Genomic DNA, 21,366 nt, shown 5'->3' on the forward strand with positions numbered 1-21,366 from the left:
ATTTATTCTGGGCCAGATCTTAGTTGGAGGCGGTCTGGAGCTCAAGGAGGCCTAGAATTTCAAGAAGAGAGACAATTGGGCCCAATACCACCTACCATGGGAAAGGTGGTTTTAGCTTAATGGCAACAAGTAGCCTCAAATTTACTCTCTGGTTTGCATATATCCTGTTTCCCTCTACCTACAGCATTTAATCAATGATGCCAAATGCCAAGTTGTGCTGCGCCACTTCATAGGACACACCAATACAGCTGTACCAGTAGTTGACAGCTGGCATCAGTTCTGATTGGTTGGCGCCCATGCTGTTCTAGTTGTGCTATATTTTGAATATTACTTTTTCACCTACAGCCACATCCTACTAGCCTGCTTCTACCTTCCCATGGAGAAGCCAGCTGCATGCTTACTAACCAACAACTCCTCTGTCTTTGTCCTTTCCCTTCCTTTCTTTTCCTTTCTTCTCCTCTCAGACTCTAAACAGAAATGACGCAGTAGATGTTACATTTAGTCTTAAAGGGCTCTACGATGACACCAAAGCTTTCCTGGATGAAAACTTGGTGAGTGGAGGGGGTTGGAACAAGGGAGGGCAAAATATCCCATCTGAAGATGGTCATGGCCTATACTTGGTTCTAGGGCATTGGAAGACATGGAGGAGCATTTTGGCCAGGTGCTTACCTGACAGTCCCTGCTGTGTCATCCTCACCCAGGGTTGTCATTGATTGTATTACTCCATAGGTTATGCTAATCCATAGAGACTACCATATCCTTGAAGAAAAGTCTCTCCCTCTCCTTTGGCAAACATCTCCTGGGTCCAGACCAGGCCAATCAAAAGTAGGATGTTCTCATCATACCTAACAGAGCTTCAGTAGAAAAAGGTCGGCTCTTTTGAGCTACTCTGTATCTCCTAAATTTCCACATACCTCTCTCACCATGTGGGAAGACAGTATGAAATAGTGGGAGAAGATGGGGGACTCTACATTCAAATCCCAAATCTGCCACTTACTAGCTGTAATAGTTTTGTAAGGCTGCTGTAACAAAGCACTAAAACCTGGATGACTTAAAACAACAGAAATTTATTGTCTCATAGTTCTGTAGGCTAGAAGCCTGAAATCCAGGTGTCAGCAGGGCCATGTTCCCTCTGAAACCTATAGAGGAATCCTTCCTTGCCTCTTCCTAGCTTCTGGTGACTTTCTAGCAATCTTTGGTGTTCCTTGGCTTGTAGATGCGTTACTCCGATCCTCCATTTTCACATGGTGTTCTCCCTGTGTCTCTCTGTCTTCACTTGGCCATCTTCTTATAAGGACACCAGTCATACTAGATCAGGGACCTACCTTACTCCAGTGTGACCTCATTTTAATAACTAATTACATCTGCAATGACCCTATTTTCAAATAAAGTCAGATTCTGAGGTACTGTGGGTTAGGATTTCAACATATCTTTATTTTTGGGGGAGAGACAATTGAATCCATAACACTAGCTGTGTGTAGTCACTTCACCTTGCTGAAAGTTTCCCCATCTACAAAATAAGAATTGTAATCTCTACCTCTCCAGGTTGTTGTGAGGATTAAACAAACTATTGTACATTAAGTGCCTAGCTGTGCCTGGCACATAGTAGCAGCTTGATAGATGGTGGATTTTATTAGTGTTAGAGAAAATGGACTGAGGCTCAGTTTTTGAGCTACAAAAATAGTTGCATGTTTTTCATAATGCAAAGCCCATAGGCATGCTTGGTGAGTGTACTCTGATGAGTCAACTGATCATGACCACCCCACTTTTGGATTGGCTGCTAAGGCCCTGAGGCAGGTGTTATTCTTTCCTCTCATCTAATTAAGGTTTATTTGAAGAGAGGCTTCTGAGTTGATATTGCAAGAAGTGCATCTACTTCCCCTTTTCCATTTGCACAGGCGGCAGAGTGGCTGAGGCAATCAAGGCCAGGCTGTCCCAGCATCTGAGCCCCAAACTAGAGTCTTTCAGCCTTAGACAACAGCAACAGAAGTACCTTCTATATATAGGCAGAACTCAATGGCCTTTCTGATTTGGGCAGCAGAAAATATAAGAGCTTGGCCTCTCATTGCCACTCAAGCTTTCTTGAGGCTCATGGCCTGAATATTGATTCATACCAGCCAACAACCCAAATTGAGTGCATACCACACTTAATACAGGACCTGATAAGGAACCCCACACACATACACACATCCAAATGAGACCAGGGGGCAGGCAACAGCTAACTAATAATGACCATGTATCTCCGGAAAGGCTGTGTCACAGAGGTGGCATGGAGATAAGGCTTATTTCATTTGGGTGTTATTTTTCCTCCCCTTGAAGAAGGAGGACAGTAAGAAGCTCAGTGTTGGCAGAGGGACGTAGACTTATGATGAAGTAAATCCCACCCAGTAACTCCCACTTTCCTTATTTGGCAATCTCATTTATGCTAAAGCCAGTGATGTGTTGGGACAGGAACAAAGAAATGAGCAACAAAGTCCTCTGAGTCAGTTTGCACATTTACCTCAGATAAGAGTCCTGGACAAGGTCTTTATTGGAGCCAGAGAACAGGAGAATAGAGTGTGAGACTCAGGCCCACCCACCTACTATTTTTCAGAGCCTGAGTCTCCAGATGTCAAATAAGAAGTCATTAGGAAGCCATTTTATTCCTCTCCTGTTATGATTAGGAATCATTTTCCAAGGCACCAAATTGCTTTTTCTTCTCTGTGGCTTTGGGTTTGACTACCAAACCCCTTTTGAGCATTGCTGGTAAGTATGCCCCTAAGGACTCCCTGCCCCTTCGCCTCTTACCTTGAAGTGATGGCCATAGCTACCTGATACCCACTCTCCCCCATCCCACTGACATGTGCACACAAATATCCTGTGCATCTGGGCTACTCTGTACTGTCCTAAATCATTAGTTGTAAAAAAAAAAAAGTAAGATATTATTTGTCAGCACTGACTTGTTTCTCTCTCATATCCCAACCTGACTGGACATAGCCTCCAACCTCATCTCCCACCCATTTGTGACAGTTGGCAAGGCTTCACTTACAGCTGGAGTATCAAGTGGCCCATGCACAGCAAGAAGCCACATAAATGCCAGATTGAAAGCCCCAGGGAGGAGAGGTGAGGCCAAGTTAGGTGGGCTGGAAAGCATATCAGGGCTGAAGATATCAGCATGCATCTATTCTCTCAGCTCACTCTTTATTGGAACATGAACTACTCACCTATGTTGCTGGTCTAGGACTTGGTTCGTCTGAGTTAGAGATGGTCCCAGAAGACCCCATTTTAAGTCTCCCATGGACTGTAGAGAATTCATCCTGTGGGTGCTTGGGGTTACTAGGGAATATTTAAGCTGTGTTTCCTGAACCTGTGGGACAAGCCATCTAGAACTCATTTATTAATTAATAAGAGCGAATAGCTAGGGGCTAAAGCACAGCCTGGGGAGGCAGATCCTCTTTGCCAGGAAGGGAAATTTTGAGCCAATCTCTCTCTAGCCCTCTCCTTGCTCCACAAAGCAGCCTTTAAATTACGGTAACTCTGTAGTAAAGATCCTCCCAGCATCTGGCCACCCCACATATCCTTTCTGGGACAGTGTGGTTTAGAGGATAGGCTATAGACTTAAACAGATCTGAGTTCTGTCTAGCCATGTGATCTTGAGCACTAAACTTATTTAAGTCCGTATTCTCACCTATAAAATGAGAACAATAGTACCTTGTAAGGTATTGAAAACTTATTGGGAAGATGGGGTGAAATCATGTATGCACAGTGCCTGGCATATAGTATGTGCTCAGAAATTGGTAGCTGTTATTTAGGGGGACACTTAGATGTCTGCAGGGACTTGAGGGTCAAGGGTAGGATTCTTGTCCTGGACCCCAAGCTGTGGGGGTATAACTCAGTGTTAATTGACACCGGTCAAAGGGCCTTTCTGCTTGCCAAACTGCGAGCATGCCCAGCCCCAAGGAAAGCTCCACCATCTGGTTGTATCCTGGGTCTCCCTGTTGGAAAGAAAAGAGCTGGCTACACTTTCCCATGACCCCACGGCCAAAGGAGATGGAAGTTGGCACCCTGTGATCTCATGGCCTCTAGTAGGGACTGGGAGTAGAGGAGAAGGCAAGAATCTATGAAGGAAGGGTGCTAGGCATTGGACATTCACTCTTTTTCCTGTCTTCACCAGCTGAGAAATGCTGAGGATGAGGCCACATTGCAAACCACCCTGGATGCCATGAATAAGGAGTTTGAAAAGCTATCCAAGATCGACTGGATGAATTCAATCCTTGTTCCAAAGGTATGTGACCTGGAGATTGAAAAATAAAGGGCAAGAGGGTTTCTTCCTTGGTGCCTTACCTTCCAGTGTGGGCCAGGACACAGTGACATGTAACAGAGGGAGTCCAGTACTGGCTTTCAGCTTGAGCTTGACAGAGCCTCTTGCTCCCATCTCCTCATCATAAGTAGACAGGACAAAGCAGAAAGCACACTGAAAAATTAGATGACCATGGGAAAGTAGCCAGAAAGAACCACTCTGTGGCAGGAGATGATTGGGAAAGAATAAGCAAGATTGCTTTTTCTGTGCTGTTCTCCTGGCCACAATTACCCTTCCCTGCTCAGTGTCTGCTGCTAGGACTGAATTTCATCTGGTACCTACCATTATGGCCATACCAATTGTTTACAGCCAACATCTGTTCTAAATGGTTTGTACCCATACTATACTGGTGCTTAAATTTTCCAAATGTCACTTCTCCCTGCTGCTTCCCATCCCTCCCGCTCTGGGAGGATAGCAGACTCTCTCAGTGCCTTCCCCTAGCAGGTATGTGACTTAAAAGAAAATCAGGCGTGGCAGCAGCGGCTCCAATGTAGCTGTAGGGATGCTGTCATTTTTGGACAGTTCTGAGTCCTTTCCTAAGATCGAAAAATAATCCCATTTCATAAGTCAAATGACTCAAACATGTCCACCTATCACTAGGTAAATTACTCCCCTTTGGTCTAACAGGGTTTTTCTTTAAATTTCTCCATCATGGAACTGCTCATTTCAACCTGTAGGAATCTCTGGTTCCTCTACTCATTATACCTGTTTTCTGGCTCCATACACCAGTTATATGCATGTGAGTAAGCCATACAGGCATGTTTGGACTAGTGCACCAATCAGGCTACCATTTCAGAGAAAAATCCATATATAAATTCAGGTATTAAAGGATTTAATAACTTTCTCATATGCCTTTGCTGATGACTTTGCTGCTCTTGATCAGTAGCCCTCTAGGGAAGGAAAACATGCTGTTATGCAGAAAAGGAAGCAAACTCTTATAGTACCCCCTTTCTGTTATTACTCAGTTCAGCTATATCTCATCAAGCTCCTGAGCTAGGCAAATGGCCTGGATATTGAGAGAAATGAGACAAAGAGTCTCAGTATGTGAGTCTACCTGGCCTGAGGCATAATCTCTTTTCTGGGCTTCAGTATTTCCATAAAGAGGAAGAAGTGAAGCTCTAAAAAAGGGAAGAGTAGATTGAAAGAAAGCCAGGAAGATGTTGCTCATTCACTTGACCCCACACCTGCTCACCTTAAGGCCACAGAAGATTCAGATCCACTTTGGTGGGGGAAAGCAGTTTGAAAATCAATTATTCATTGGGTTTTCCAAGGCTTTGGCTGAGGGAAAAGGTCCTGTGCCCTACCTTTAGGTTTCTTCTGAAAGGCAATTCTGAAGGCCAGTGTACGTAGCCTAGAGGAGATAGGGTAAGTGGGAGTCAGAGCAGGAAGAGGAGGAGGATGGGTTTACACTCTTCTTCTAATGGAGGAGATCGGAGGTATAAATAATCTTGAAGAGAAGAAAATCCAAGTTTCTTGGAATGTGTTTGGCTGGGCTTTCTGGCAACAAAGTCAATCTTGGAATTCTGTCTTACTGGGACCAGTAGTAAAACAAGACACTTTAGCAGGAGTGAGAGGACTGGGAGGCTGAGCTGGAATTAAAGAGCCTTCATGATCTGTACAGCAGATAACCCACCCACATTCATAATTAAGAGCAATGTGTAGAGAACCCTCTTTGTATTTCAGACAGGGAAACAGGTGGCCTGGGAGGCAGGTTCTTCCCTATATGAAGGTATTTGGCCAAGGGAGTGAGTTGGGGCTCACCAAACCATATGTCTAAAGGAAGGGGTGCTTTTTTCTAATTCATGCAGAGGTGCCATATGAGATAGCAGTGGCCCTAGCAATCACACCCTAATCCCTAGCAACATGACCTCAGGTGACATAATTTACCTCTCTGAGCCTCTGCTTCCTCATTTCTCAAATAGAGATGATAATGGCCACCTTGCAAGGTTTTTTTGGGTTTATACGAGAGCATTTTAAAGCATCTAGCAACGCACCTAGCACAGATCTTGATAAAGATAAGTTGCCTTCCTAGGTCATAGGACTAGTGATTAGGGATGTCTCCCACACTTGGATAGATAGCAGATCTGCCTGCTTTCTGCAGCCATCCTTGTTCACCACCTTGCCAGGCCTCTAGGAATTGTTTCTGAATGTTAGGCAACTGACATTTTGACCTTCCTCTTGCTGTGGTTTCCCAGGAAAAATCCTCAGACACTGACAGTAGAAGCCTCAGATTGAAAGTTAAGTTCCCCAAATTGGGGAAGAAGAAGCTAGAAAAGGAAGACAAGCCTAAATCAGGCCGAAGAGTCCAGGGTTTTATCGGTAAGTCTACCCCACAGGCATAGGGATCATGCAGACTTCCCCAGCAGCCTGGGTACCTCCTAGGGACCTAAAGCTCCCATTAGAAATGTTCACGGGTATGGTGGTGATGGAGGGAGGAGGAGGCAAGCTGGGAGCTAACCTTAAGCAATGCCAAGTAGTCTCTAGGACAAGGTGTGAGTTAGAAAGTGATATGGACATTGGTAGGGAGAGAACCTGAGAAGGAACCTTGCTATGTGGTCTCTGATATAGACAGCTGAAGAGAAAAATGAGAACAGGTGGTTACTTTTCTGCCTGACCCCTTCCTGTCCTCAGTTGATAAGGTATGACAAAATAGTGATACTTAGATCTCTCTCCCAGTCAAATACAACTACAAGTTTTTGGTCCCACTCCAGAAAGCAGTATTGAGATGCGTTGGGGGTGTCAGTGCTGGGTAACTACAGGGTCAGAAACAGGTTCCATGACCTATCTAAACACTTTTATTCCCTGTTATAGTAAGTCCCTGGAAATACAAAATTTCTATGTTTCATTATTTGAATTTTGGCTCCATCCCTTCTTCAGAATTGGACTTAAGCATTATTGATATGTCAGTGAGGCTCGAAAGAAGGTTCTCCTAGAGTTGTCAGTTATGCCAATTCTGATGTCAATGGTCTCTCCTAAATTTTGGGCCTAGACAACTTGGAAGCTTGAGAGATATAGCAGTAGAGGACATGGGGAAATGGATGGAGGGTGGCAGTTTGTTCTGTTTTTGAGGAACTGAGAATTTACACAGATGCCAAGAGAGAATCTCCTGGACTAGGCTGTGTTTTCTCAAGTTTGGTTCAACTGGTTTGATTCCTAAGATTCTGCCGGTTGAGAGACCATGGTGTTTGAGAGTCTTTCTGGAGATTCTAAAGGGGTTAATAGTAGTTCCATGGATTATCAGGTTCTGAGAACTCATCCCATTTGTGTTTGGCTCATATGGGGTCAGCTAGTTTTCTCGGATGGTTCAGAAATGGTTGGTACCATAGGAACAAACCAGTCTGTCTCCTAACAGACTCTTTGTTTGCTCCCTTTAGGGTCCATACATTTGGGCATCTGGCAATGTGCTAACCTCATTATTTCTATACTTGTTTTCTCTCTGAAGGAAATTTATGGCATCGCAGAAAACGTGACGATGAAGCAAAAGATGATGATCCTCCAACGTCATCAAGATCTTAACTGTAACCCTTGAAAGCTGAAAGGAGAACTCAAAATATTTAGAAAGTCTACTAAAAAAACTCTTGAAACCTCAATACAGGCTAGAGTAAATTATTTCAGAACAAAAATGAGCACCACCAAGAAAGATCCTCCAATTCTTTACACTAATACATTTTTCCTGGACTCAATCAGGTCTCCTTAGAGGTTTACATTTTCTCATGGGCCAAAGATTCTTGTTTCGAGTTGTCTTGTTCAGTTCTTCTTCTCTTTGTACATCTTGAGCAACAATAGTACTTAATCAGGATAAGCTCTTTATGAATGGCCTGGGATCTACAAAGGATTCAAGGGAGTTCACCTCTTTAGGGAGTTTATGAATGGTTTTCTCTGACTGGCAGACAAACTTGATGCTCGGGAATGAATGAAAGAAAGAAATACTCTCAGGGAGATGAGGAGAGGGTCAGGACAACCAGGCTTGGTTGTGTTTCTCCCCTAATACCTGCCAGTTACAACTTGCAGCTTCAAGGGAGATCTCTTCTAGTTGGCTTATTAAGCTGAGAACTAGGTCCTGGAGGCTTGTCCACTTATCTGTTTCAATGACCATGTGAAATTTTTTCTTGTACACATGATGACTGCTCTCTCTGCAAACCCTTTGTTTTTTCATGTGTGCATGTATGTCTTTGCACATGTCCAGGTGGTGCTCTGGTGGCTGGGTGGGCCCATTGGTTGGGACTCACCCCTATGGCAACCATACAGGCTTCTACTGCCTTGATCCTAGCCTGCATGCCTCCATGGAGTGTTTGCCTGCATTCTTGCTGGATTTTTTAACTAAATGTTTTGCCGCTGTGCTGCAGTATAGATTATGTATAGAGACATAAAGATGTATATATAAAATATATATATATATATATATATTTTTTTTTTAAGAACTGAAAATACAACTCGACCTCTAAGTGACCCTATAATTTATTGTGCTAACCCAGGAATCCCTCCCCACCCTTATCCCATACCCCACCCCCATTACCCTACACATACACATATGCCTCTACCAACTGCCCTAGTTCTTGGTGGAGCTTCTAATCTTTTGGTGCATTTTCAGCGTCTTAGAAGTGGCTGGGATCTACCTATAGCTCAGCTGATTCTGACACCCCCTTAAAATTCTGAGCCAGGCCATGGAGAGGGGAACAAAAACACCAATGCCCTAGAGAAAGGGGCTAAACTGGCATGCTGCCTTTATTGCTCTATTTGTCCTGGCCTCTACATCAGCAACTTCCCCAGTCTGTGCTGTCCCCTTCCCAATAAAAAGACTGTATGGAGAAACCAGGCCTTGAGCTCTGTGACTTAGATGCCTGAGCTAGGGACGGCAAGTCACAGCCTAGAAACTTCCCCACAAGCTCCATCTTGGCCTGCATCTTCTGGACAAGCTGTTGGGTCAGTCCCCAAATCACCTTTGAATCTCCCATCTTGCTCCTTTCCTTTGAGTACAGAGGGACATTCAGAGTAACCAGAAAGAACACGGGCCTGGGAAAATGGAGGCTAAAAGCCTCTGCTTCTCCCATGGTCCTTCTTCCAAATTTTTCATGAAAACAAACTAGGCCAAAATTGCTCCAAATCCCAATTAGCATTTTTTTGAATGCCTGCTCCCAGTCAGGCAAATCTAATCAAACTCCAGTATCCAGAGAGGTTCTCTCTGGTCTGCCTTGTATCCCCACCACACCCCTCAACTCATTCCTTTGGATAGGTGTCCCTTCCCACTTATCAAGAGAAAGCCAGAAAACTGGCCTCTCCCCACTTCTAAGACCGATTTAGCGTGCTCAATTACCTGACTCGGTCCAATGGCTGGTTCATCAAGGTGCACCATCCAGACTTCAAGCACTGGTTCTCAGCTCTGGAACTCCACCAGCTTAGCCCACTTAAACCAGCCACCTGTGTTCCACCTCTGCAGGGGTGAGGAGAAAAATACTAACAAGGGGATAGTCCCCAAACGTCTGATTGCTGTGCCAAACAAACAAAAAAGTCTTAGCTCTACAACTAGAGAAGAAAGTTAATGGAAAAAGATGAGAGAAAACATTTGAAACTTATTTAAGCATCAGAATATGTTAACTTATTGTATGTATTTGAGTGGGGAGTGTGCTGTTGCTCTGTCTTTAGCTTTCTCTGCAACACTCTTTCTTTCCAGAAGGAGGTATTAGATCAAATCAGCAAAGTCACCGTTGCAGCCCAACTTGGCTCTTCTGTGGCTGCACACATTAACACCTGCACACACTCACAGAGTTGGGAACCAAGTTGCATTTTCCTTAGAAGAACCTTTTTCAAAATGGAAAATTTTCTAAATGAGAAAATTTAAGGAAACAGAAGGAAGTCCTGGGAGAGGGTTTATCTTCGAAGTGCCTAAGCAGGGCTGTGTCTTGTAATTATTTTTATCACCAATGATAGTAAACTGCAATAGGACTCCATCTCTTGTGCTTTCTTTGCTGACTTACTATATATCTTTGTACGTTGTAATGCTACTGTTGCTCTGTTGTACCATCTAGATTCCCTTTCAGCCACCCTGTCCTCCCACCCTGAGTCAGAATGATATTGAATGAAACCACTAGGATTGGGGCTAGAGTCAACTTATGGAGCAGAACTGATAAGTGATGAGGCCCAGGAGCAGGTGTGGTTTGCTAAATCGCTTGGTTACCTCCTAAATTGCCTATTTACCAGTTGCTTCCCAAAAAGAAAGACAACTTGCTTAACACCTCTTCTTGCATGTACTAGCGTGGAAACAAAGCAAGAAGTGGTGATCTCTTTCTCAAGGGAGTTGGCTTAGCCTCTGGAAATATAAGCTCCTTTCAGGACATCATTGTTAACTACTTGCAGTAATTCCGTTGCTCAGATGGTGGGACCAGACACCCAATATCCATCTCAATTATGTTCAGAGATGCCATTAAGAGCCACAGTTCTGGGGTTTGGTTGCATCTTTGGTAGTGCTTTCTGAGGAATTGATTAGGTGGCCAATTCCTGGCTAGAAGAATGGTGGGGAAGGAGAACACCAATAGACTTGGATCAACTGCTTCTGATGTTAATACAGGTCAGCAGCTATCAGTCCCCTCTCCAAAAAGGGCCTGTACTGTGTCCAAAAGGGCAGAGGAAGAAGATGGAAAAGATTTTCAACTTAATAAGTCAGGTTAAAGGTTGATCAGAAGAAACAGTTGGGGTCAACATCATCTTCCCTCAGGACACGAGCAGAAAGAATTTTACTTTCATAAAAGGTAGAAACTAATACCAAGGCAACCAAACCCATTAGCACCATTCCATCCTGTAAAGGACTTTGACTGACTATATGGTTTGTGGAATTGCATTTGTCTATTTGTCTGCTAATCTGTAATCCATGTTGTTTTCTAGTCTGTGTTTGTTTCCTCAGAGGCCCCTGCAAATGAGCAGCAGGGCCAGGGGCTGGTTGGGGGAGGAAGTAGGGTAGTTATGGGGTAATAGAAAAAAGCTGAAAGAAAAGGTCCACAAAGTGTGCCTATTCCTCCTCCCCGCCCCCAAATGGAACACTGGTCCTCAAAGTTAATACAGTTTTGCTTCTTAAAATATTTTAATAAATGGATAAACATAATCAACACTAGTGTCTCATCATTTAGCTCAGCATGGAGGGAGCTGAATGGTGGTGGAAATGGGTGGGCTTGGGTGGTCATCCAAGCTCTAAACAAGCCATATGCATGTAGGGATATGAGGGAGGAAAGCAGCAGCACAAGCCAAGAATCTTCATCAGGGTGGTTATAACACTAAAAGGGCTGCCACAAAAGGTTCTAAAACTTAGCTGCAACTCAGGACAATCCTGTGGAGAAATACCTGCCAGTGTACTTGTTCTAGAAGCCAATTCTCTGCAGGATCCAGATTTCAATGAAATGAATTATTTACTGGGGAGGTGAAGTGAGGTACAAGAGTACAGCCCAGACTGCTAAATAGATGCAAAAAGCACCTTGAAAAACTTTTGACAATACAATCTGCTCCCCTAACACATACATCACACATTCCTCTCCCCTCTAGAAGGGGAAGGAGTGTTCTGTTCAGATGCAAAATTGGTTATGTATGGGATCAAAAATGGTTCAATTTCTGCCCTACTAATGGTGACCCTGGTGGAGCCAGTTATTAGTCACATTTCATAGGTAGGCAACTGAGACTGTACTAGATCAGGATTCCACAAAATGCAACACGAAAGTGAGAACTTGCATCTTGTATATCCTTGACATTCCAATACTAAAAACTGTCTCTTACTTAGAGACAAAACAGTTGTGACCTTCAGAACAACATTTCAGTCTAACCCCATAAAAACTACATTCTTGGGCCGGCCCATAGCTTAGCAGTTAAGTGTGCGTGCTCCGCTACTGGAGGCCCAGGCTCGGATCCCCGGTGCACACCGACGCACTGCTTCTCCGGCCATGCTGAGGCCGCGTCCCACATACAGCAACTAGAAGGATGTGCAACTATGACGTACAACTATCTACTGGGGCTTTGGGGGAAAAAAAAGGAGGAGGATTGGCAATAGATGTTAGCTCAGAGCCGGTCTTCCTCAGCAAAAAGAGGAGGATTAGCATGGATGTTAGCTCAGGGCTGATCTTCCTCATACACACACACAAAAAACTACATTCTTAGGCTTTATGAGGGAAACAGCCCTGTTGCTGAGGAGCTACCACCAGGGTGGCCCTGTACTTCCTGTTAAGAAGTTTAGACTACAACCTGTAGGCTAATGAAGTACCGTCAGAATTGAATGTCTCTTTTAAATTATCAAAAAATATAATTGCTTTTTCTTCTTTTGGTGTATAATTCTGCGAATTTTAATACATGTAGACATTCTTCTAACCACCACCACTATCAGGATACAGAACAGTTTCCACTGCCCCATAAATCTTTGCATCATTCCTTTATAGCCACACTTTAACCCTACCTCTAACCACTGATCTATTTTCCATCTCTACAGTTTAGTCCTTTCAAGAATGCCATAGAATATGTAACCTTTGGAGACAAGCTTCTTTAACTCAGCATAATGCCTTTCAGATTCTTTCAAGCTGTCAGGTGTATCAATAATCTGTTCCTTTTTATTACTGAATAGTATTCCATTGTATGGATCTACCAGTTTGTTTATCAATTTATCCATTGAAGGACCTTTATGTTGTTTCCAGTTTTTGGCAACTATGAATAGAGCTGTTATAAACATTCATTTACAGGTTATTGTGTTCACTTCTCTAGGATAAATACCCAGAAGTGGGATTGCTGGGTTCTATGGATATCAAGTTAAATGCATATTTAACTTGAAAAGAAACTTCCAAACTATTTTGCAGAGTCACTGTACCATTTTACATCCAAAACAGTAAAATTTCAGAGTTCCACTTGCTCCACATCCTTACCAGCACTTGAAATTCAGTAATTTTTATTTTAGCCATTCTAATAGTGGTTTAGTGGCATCTCATCATAGCATTTCCCTAATAGCTAATGATGTTGAACATCTTTTTATGTATTTGTCATACTTAAATCCTCTTTGGTGAAGTGTCCGATCAAATTCTTTTCCCTTTTTTTGTAATCGTGTTTTTTCATTTGCTCATTGCTTGAGTATTTAGAATTCTTTTTTTACAGGTTTTTTTTTTCTTTATTGTGAAATTTGTGTTGTACATCATTGTCTGTCAGTCACCATATAAATGCATCCCTTCACTCCTTGTGCCACCCCCACCACCCTTGCCCCTGGTGAACACCAAACAGTTCTCTCTGTGCATGTGTTCGTTTATCTTCCACTTATGAGTGAAATCATGTGGTGCTTATCTTTCTCTTTCTGGCTTATTTCACTTAACATAATACCCTCAAGGTCCATCCATGTTGTTGCAAATGGGACTATTTTGTCTTTTTTATGGCTGAGTAGTATTCCATTGTATATATATACCACATCTTCTTTATCCATTCATCAGTTGAAGGACACTTAGGTTGCTTCCATGTCTTGGCTATAGTGAATAATGCTGCAATTAACATAGGGGTGCATAAGCCTCTTTGGCTTGTTGATTTCAGGCTCGTTGGGTAGATACCCAGTAGTGGGATAGCTGGACCATAAGGTATTTCTTTTTTTTTTTTATAATTTTATTTATTTATTTATTTTCCCCCCAAAGCCCCAGTAGATAGTTGTAGGTCATAGCTGCACATCCTTCTAGTTGCTGTATGTGGGATGCGGCCTCAGCATGGTCGGAGAAGCTGCGTGTCGCTGCGCGCCCGGGATCCGAACCCAGGCCGCCAGCAGCGGAGCGCGCGCGCTTAACCACTAAGCCACAGGGCCGGCCCAGGTATTTCTATTTTTAATTTTTTGAGAAATCTCCATACTGATTCCCATAGAGGCTGCACCAGTTTGCATTCCCACCAGCAGTGGATTAGGGTTCCTGTTTCTCCACAGTCTCTCCAACATTTGTTGTTTTTTGTCTTGGTGATTATAGCCATTCTAATGGGTGTAAGATGATATCTTAGTGTGGTTTTGATTTGCATTTCCCTGATTATTAGTGATGTTGAACATCTTTTCATGTGCCTATTGGCCATCTGTATATCTTCTTTGGAGAAGTGTCTGTTCATTTCCTCTGCCCATTTTTTGATTGGGTTGTTTGTTTGTTTGTTGTTCAGTTATGTGAGTTCTTTATATATTATGGGGAGTAGTCCCTTGTCTGATACATGGTTTGCAAATATTTTTTCCCAGCTGGTGGGTTGCCTATTCATTTTGATCCTGGTATCATTTGCCTCATAGAAGCTCTTTAATCTGATGAATTCCCACTTGTTTATTTTTTCCTTTGTTTCCCTTTTCCAAGTAGACATGGAATTCGAAAAGATCCTTTTATGACCAATGATGAATAGTGTACTGCCTATATTTTCTTCTAGGAGTTTTATAGTTTCAGGTCTCACCTTCAGGTCTTTGATCCATTTTGAGTTAATTTTTGTGTATGGCGAAAGAAGATGGTCTACTTTCATTCTTTTGCAAGTGGCTGTCCAGTTTTCTCAGCACCGTTTATTGAAGAGACTTTCTTTTCTCCATTGTATGTTCTTAGCTCATTTGTTGATTAGCTGCCCGTAGATGTGAGGTTTTCTTTCTGGGCTTTCAATTCTGTTCCCTTGATCTGTGTGTTTGTTTTTGTACCAGTACCATGCTGTTTTGATTACTATCACTTTGTAGTAGCTCTTGAAGTCAGGGATTGTGATGCCTCCAGTTTTGTTCTTTTTTCTCAGGATTGCTTTAGCTATTTGGGGTCTTTTGTTGTCCCATATGAATTTTAGTATTTTCTGCTCTATTTCCATGAAGAATGTCCTCGGGATTAAGATTGGGATTGCATTGAATCTGTAGATTGCTTTAGGTAGTATGGACATTTTAACTATGCTTATTCTTCCAATCCATGTGGATGGAATATTTTTCCATTTCTTTATGTCATCATTGATTTCACTCAATAATGTCTTATAGTTTTCATTGTATAGGTCTTTCACTTTCTTGGTTAAATTTATTCCTATATATTTTATCTTTTTGTTGCAATTGTAAACAGGATTGTATTCTTGAGTTCTCTGTTAGTTCGTTGTTGGCATATTGAAATGCAACTGATTTCTGTAAGTTGACTTTGTACCTTGCAACTTTGCTGTAGTTGTTGACTCTTATTAATAGTTTGCCAATGGATTCTTTACGATTTTCTATATATAATATCATGTCATCTACAAACAGTGAGAGTTTCACTTCTTTGTTGCCTATTTGTATTCATTTTATTCATTTTTTCTTGCCTAATTGCTCTGGCCAGAACCTCCAGTACTATGTTGAATAAGAGTGGTCAGAGTGGGCACACTTGTCTTGTTCCTGTTCTCAGAGGAATGGCTTTCAGTTTTTCCCCATTGAATATGATGTTGGCTGTGGGTTTGTCATATATGGCCTTTATTATGTTAAAGTACTTTCCTTCTATACCCATTTTTTTGAGAGTTTTTATCATAAATGGATGTTGGATCTTGCCAAATGCCTTCTCTACATCTATTGAGATGATCATATGGTTTTTATTCCTCATTTTGTTTATATGGTATATCACATTGATTGATTTGTGGATGTTGAACCATCCCTGTGTCCCTAGTATAAATCCCACTTGGTCATGGTGTATGATCTTTTTAATGTATTGCTGTGTTCAGTTTGCCAATATTTTGTTGAGGATTTTTGCATCTATATTCATCAGGGATATTGGTCTGTAATTTTCATTCTTAGTATTGTCTTTGTCTGGCTTTGGTAGCAGGGTGATGTTGGCCTGATAGAATGTGTTAAGAAGTGTTCCATCTTCCTCTATTTTTTGGAATAGTTTGAGAAGGATAGGTATTAAATCTTCTTTGAATGTTGGGTAAAATTCTCCAGAGAAGCCATCTGGTCCCAGACTTTTATTTTTTGGGAGGTTTTTGATTACTGTTTCGATCTCTTTACTTGTGGTTGGTCTATTCAGATTCTCTATTTCTTCTTGAGTCAGTTTCGTGAGGTTGTATGAGTCTAAGAATCTATCCATTTCTTCTAGATTATCCAATTTGTTGGCATATAATTTTTCATAGTATTCTCTTATAATCATTTTCTATTTCTGTGGTATCCATTGTGATTTCTCTTCTTTCATTTCTAATTTTATTTATTTGAGACTTCTCTCTTTTTTTCTTGGTGAGTCTGGCTAAGGGTTTGTCAATTTGGTTTATCTTCTCAAAGAACCAGCTCTTTGTTTCATTGATCCTTTCTACTGTTATTTTGGTTTTGATTTCATTTATTTCTGCTCTTATTTTTATTATTTCCCTCCTTCTGCTGACTTTGGGCTTTGTCCTTCTTTTTCTAATTCTGTTAGGCATAGTTTGACGTTGCTTATTTGGGCTTTTTCTTGTTTGTTAATGTGGGCCTGTATTGCTATGAGTTTCCATCTCAGGACCGCTTTTGCTGCATCCCATATGAGTTGGTACAGTGTATTTTCATTTTCATTTGTCTCCAGATATGATTTGATTTACCCTTTAATTTCATCAATGATGCATTGGTTGTTCAGTAGCATGTTTGTTTAGTCTCCACATCTGTATCACTTTCCTGGTTTTCTTCTTGTACTTGATTTCTAGCTTCATGGCATTATGGTAGGAAAAGGTGCTTGTTATGATTTCGATCTTCTTAAATTTATAGAGACATGCCTTGTTTCCCAACATATGGTCTATTCTTGAGAATGTTCCATGCATGCTTGAGAAGAATGTGTAATCTGCTGATTTGGATGCTCTATATATATCTATTAAGTCCATCTCCTTGAGTTTTTCATTTAAGTCCATTATTTCCTTATTGACTTTCTGTCTAGATCATCTATCCATTGATGTAAGTGGGGTGTTAAGATCCCCTACTATTATTGTGTTGTCGTTAATATCTATTTTTAGGTTTGTTAATAGTTGCTTTATGTACTTTGGTGCTCCTGTGTTGGGGGCATATATATTTATAAGTGATACGTCTTATTGGTAGAGTGTCCCTTTTATCATTACATATTGCCCCTCTTTGTTTCTCACTACCTTTTTTATCTTGAAGTCTACTTTGTCTGATATAAGTAGGGCAACACCTGCTTCCTTTTGTTTGCCATTAGTTTGGAGTATTGTCTTCCATCCTTTCACTTTGAGCCTGTGTTTGTCTTTAGAGCTGAGATGTGTTTCCTGGAGGCAGCATATTGTTGGGTCTTGTTTTTAAATCCATCCCACCACTCTGTGTCTTTTGATTGGAGAATTCAGTCCATTTACATTTAGGGTAATTATTGATATATGAGGTCTTAATGTTGCTATTTTATTGCTCATTTTCCAGTTCTTTTGCATTTCTTTTGTTTCTTGTCCCATGTGTTTTGGACTATCAATTCAGTTTGGTAGTTCTGTATGAAGGTGCTCTTAGTTTTCTCTTTAATTATCATGTGTGATTCTGTTCTGATATTTGGTTAGTGGTTACCATGAGGTTTGTATAAAAAATCTCATGGATGTGATAGTCCATTTTTTGGTGGCCTCTTATTCCCTTAGACTAAGTTGATTTGATCCCCTTCGTCTTCCCCTTCTAAGTTATTGTTGTCATATCTTATTCCATCTTGTGTTGTGAGTTTGTGTTTAAAGTGATGAGGTTATATTTATTTTTGGTGTTTTCCTTCCCTTGAACTTTGGTTTTATAATTAACTGTTTGCTAATCTATTCTGATAGAGAGCTGCAATTTTTCTGGTTTTGTCAACATATTTTCCTCCTTGTTCAAAACTTTGTATCCCCTGTCTCCTTTTATTCTCAGGTGTGAGGGCCTTCTTGAGCACTTCTAGTAGTTGGGGTCTTGTGGCAATGAACTCCCTTAGCTTTTGTTTATCAGGGATAGTTATTATTTCTCCATCATATCTGAAGGATATTTTCTCTGGATAGAGTATTCTTGGCTGAAAGATTTTGTCTTTCAGAATTTTGAATATGTTGTTCCACTCTCTCCTAGCCTGTAAAGTTTCTGTCGAGAAATCGGCTGAGAGCCTGATAGGAATTCCTTTGTACATTATTATTATTATTATTATTATTATTATTACTTTGTCTAGCTGCCCTTAATATTTTTTCTTTGTCATTGACTTTTGCCAGCTTTACTACTATATGCCTTGGAGAGGGTCTTTTCATGTCGATATATTTAGGAGATCTATTGATTTCATTCACTGTTATTTCCAGCTCCTTCCCCAGGTTTGGAAAGTTCTCAGCTATTATTTCTTTGAACAAGTTATCTGCTCCTTTTTCCCTCCTTTCTCCCTCTCAAATACCTATAATCCTTATGTTGGATTTCTTAATTGAGTCAGATATTTCTTGGAGAGTTTCTTCATTTCTTTTTAGTCTTAGTTCCCTTTCCTCCTCCATATGGAGCATTTCTGCATTGCTGTCCTCAATATTTCTAATTCTTTCCTCCATATTGTCAGCTCTGATGCTTAAGGCTTCCAGATTTGTCTTTATCTCCTCTATTGTGTTTTTCATCTCTCAGATTTCTGACTGGTTTTTCTTTATAGTTTCAATCACTTTTGTGAAGAAATTCCTGATTTCATTGAATTGTCTATCTGTGTTTTCTTGTATTTCATTGAACTTTTTTATAATAGCTATTTTGAATTCTCTGTCATTAAGGTTATACATTGCTGTGCTTTCAGGGTTGATTTCTGGGTGCTTGTCATTTTCCTTTTGGTCTGGAGATTTAATATATTTTTGCATAGTGCCTGTTGATGTTGGCATATTTTTCCTCATAGTGAAAATATCTGGCCGCAGTTTCCTCTTGCTGCCACTGGGTGGGGGTCAAGAGCTGTGTATTCTGTGCCTGCCTCAATCCACAGGTGCTCTGGTCGGCCTGCAGCTGAGCTGAAACACAGCTGAACTGAAGTGTGGCTGAGCAGAGGCTGCTGGGGCTCGATCACAGGAAGAGCTGGAGCGTGGGAACAGCTAGGACTGGAGCACAGTTAGACTGAAGCAGTTGGGGCTTGGCTGCAGGTGGGCCAAAGTAGCTGGAGCTGGAGGGCAGCCAAGCTTCAGCACAGCTGAGTGGAAGCAGCTGGAGCTGGAGCATGGGAACCACTGGAGCTGAAGCATGGCTGGGTCAATGCAGCTGGAGCTGGAGTGTGGCTGGGTTGAAGTGACTGCAGCTGAAGTGTGGCTGGCCCAAAGAAGCAGGAGCTGGAGCACTGCTGGGCTGAAGAAGCTGGAACTGGAGCAAAGCTGGGCTAAAGTAGCTGGCACCAAGTCAGCTGGAGCTTGAGTGCGGCAAAGCCAAGGCAGCTGGAGCCGGGGTACGGTCAAGCTGAAGGAGCTAGGGCTGGGGCATGGTCAAACCGCAGAAGCTGGGGCTGGGGCACCAGTGAGCCAGGGCCACTGGGGCCAGGGTGCAGGCACACCACCACTGCAGGTGCCAGGGTGCTGGTGCTCTGCCACTGCTGGTTGCAGGGCTCCAGGGAGGCACCACCTCTGGTGCCGTGGTGTGAGCATGCTGCCACCACTGCTGGTGCCATGGCTCCAGGGAGCCACCGCCTCTGGGGCCTGGGCACAGGAATGCCGCTGCCACTGGTGCTGGGGCCAGGGACAAGCTGAAGCACTACTGAGCTGAGGCTGCAGGGCCGCTGTGCTGAAGCATGGGGCAGGCGGGGGGGAGGGGCGCTTACTTTCACCTCCCCAATCCCAGGAGTTTCTCGCTTCGCTGTTGCTCTCTGCTCTCCTCAAGGGCTAGCTTGTTGAAAGTATCCTCACAACAGTTCCACTCTCTCCAGGGGGGGATACCCCACGGGCTGTGAGGGATCTTGGAGACCACTGGTTTACCCGAGGAGGGCTGCCCCTGCCCCGCTCCCCCCCTCCCGAGAGAAGCATGGTCTCAGTCTCAGGGTCACAGTTGTTGGGGAGTGAAGGGAGCTCCTCTTACCTCCTTCCACTTCCTTTGGGGATTCCAGCACCTCAGCCCTTGGATGTATGGCTGCATGGGTGCCTCAGATGTCCTTTGCATTGTGTGAATAACTTCTGTTGGAATATGAATGTCCTTTTTGTTGTGTCTTAGAGGGGGAGAGTTCAATGGGGGAAGCTCACTCCAGCATGATGCTGCTGTCACCCCAGAATTCTTTATATATCTCGGATCCAAGTTCTGTCAGATGTATGATTTACAAATATCTTCCACTAGTCCACACTTTGTATTTTCATTCTCTTAATATTTTTCAGAGGAAAAGTTTTACATTTTTATAAAAAGAACAATTCATCATTTCTTTTCTTCTATGGAGTGTGCTTTTCATGTCATATATAAGAATTCTTCCTCTAACTCAGTGGTTCTCAACCAGGAGTGGACTATGCCCTCCAGGGACATTGGGCAATGTCTTGACACATTTTAGTTGTCACAGTTTGGCGGGGGGTGCTACTGGTATTTAATGAGTAAAGGCCAGGGATGCTGCTAAATATCCTACAATGCACAGGAAAGTTCCCACAACAAAGAATTATCTGGCCCCAAATGTCAATAGTGTAGTTGCTCAGAAAACCAAATTTAACCTCAGGTCACAAAGATTTTCTTTTATGTTGATATCTAAAGGTTTTATAGTTTTATGTTTTAATTTTAGATCTATGACTCATTTTGAGTTAATTTTTGTATAATGAATGAGGTTTAGGTAAAGGTTCATTCTTTAGCATATGGATGTCCAAATGTTCCAACACCATGTATTGAAAAGACTGCTTTTATCACTGAATTGCTTTTGCACCTTTCTCAAAAATCAAACAGCCCACTTATGTGTGGGTCTATTTCTGAACTCTCTGTTCTATTACATTGTTCTCTCTTTCTCTTTCCCAATACCACACCATATTCCTTACTGTAGCTTTACAGTAAGTTTTCAAATGGGGTGGTGTAATTCCTCCAACTTTATTCTTTTTCAAAATAGTCTGAGCTATTCTAGTTCATTTGCCCATGTAAATTTTAGAATCAGTTTGCCTGTATTTACCAAAAAGTCCTTCTGGGATTTTGATTGATATTGAGTTAAACACACAGATCAATTTGAGAAGTGACA

At 42.1% G+C, this 21,366-nt stretch overlaps 1 protein-coding gene across 3 annotated transcripts in view; it reads left to right on the plus strand.

Moving 5' to 3' along the window:
* DGKK (diacylglycerol kinase kappa) overlaps positions 1 to 7,929 on the plus strand; it is a 116,276-nt gene extending 108,347 nt beyond the window's left edge. For 2 of the 3 annotated variants that reach the window (XM_087427235.1, XM_087427236.1), the window contains 4 exons: positions 465 to 551; positions 4,154 to 4,264; positions 6,535 to 6,658; positions 7,782 to 7,929. In XM_087427235.1, the coding sequence (XP_087283361.1) occupies positions 465 to 551; positions 4,154 to 4,264; positions 6,535 to 6,658; positions 7,782 to 7,855 (396 nt within the window). In that variant the 3' untranslated portion in view covers positions 7,856 to 7,929. The remainder of the gene's footprint in view (positions 1 to 464; positions 552 to 4,153; positions 4,265 to 6,534; positions 6,659 to 7,781) is intronic. The other variant, XM_087427237.1, reaches the window with a different exon arrangement.
* Positions 7,930 to 21,366: the final 13,437 nt, after the last annotated feature.

Source organism: Ceratotherium simum, chromosome X, assembly GCF_057802395.1.
Source record: "Ceratotherium simum simum isolate JZ-2026a chromosome X, ASM5780239v1, whole genome shotgun sequence".
Classification (NCBI taxonomy): Eukaryota; Metazoa; Chordata; class Mammalia; order Perissodactyla; family Rhinocerotidae; genus Ceratotherium; species Ceratotherium simum.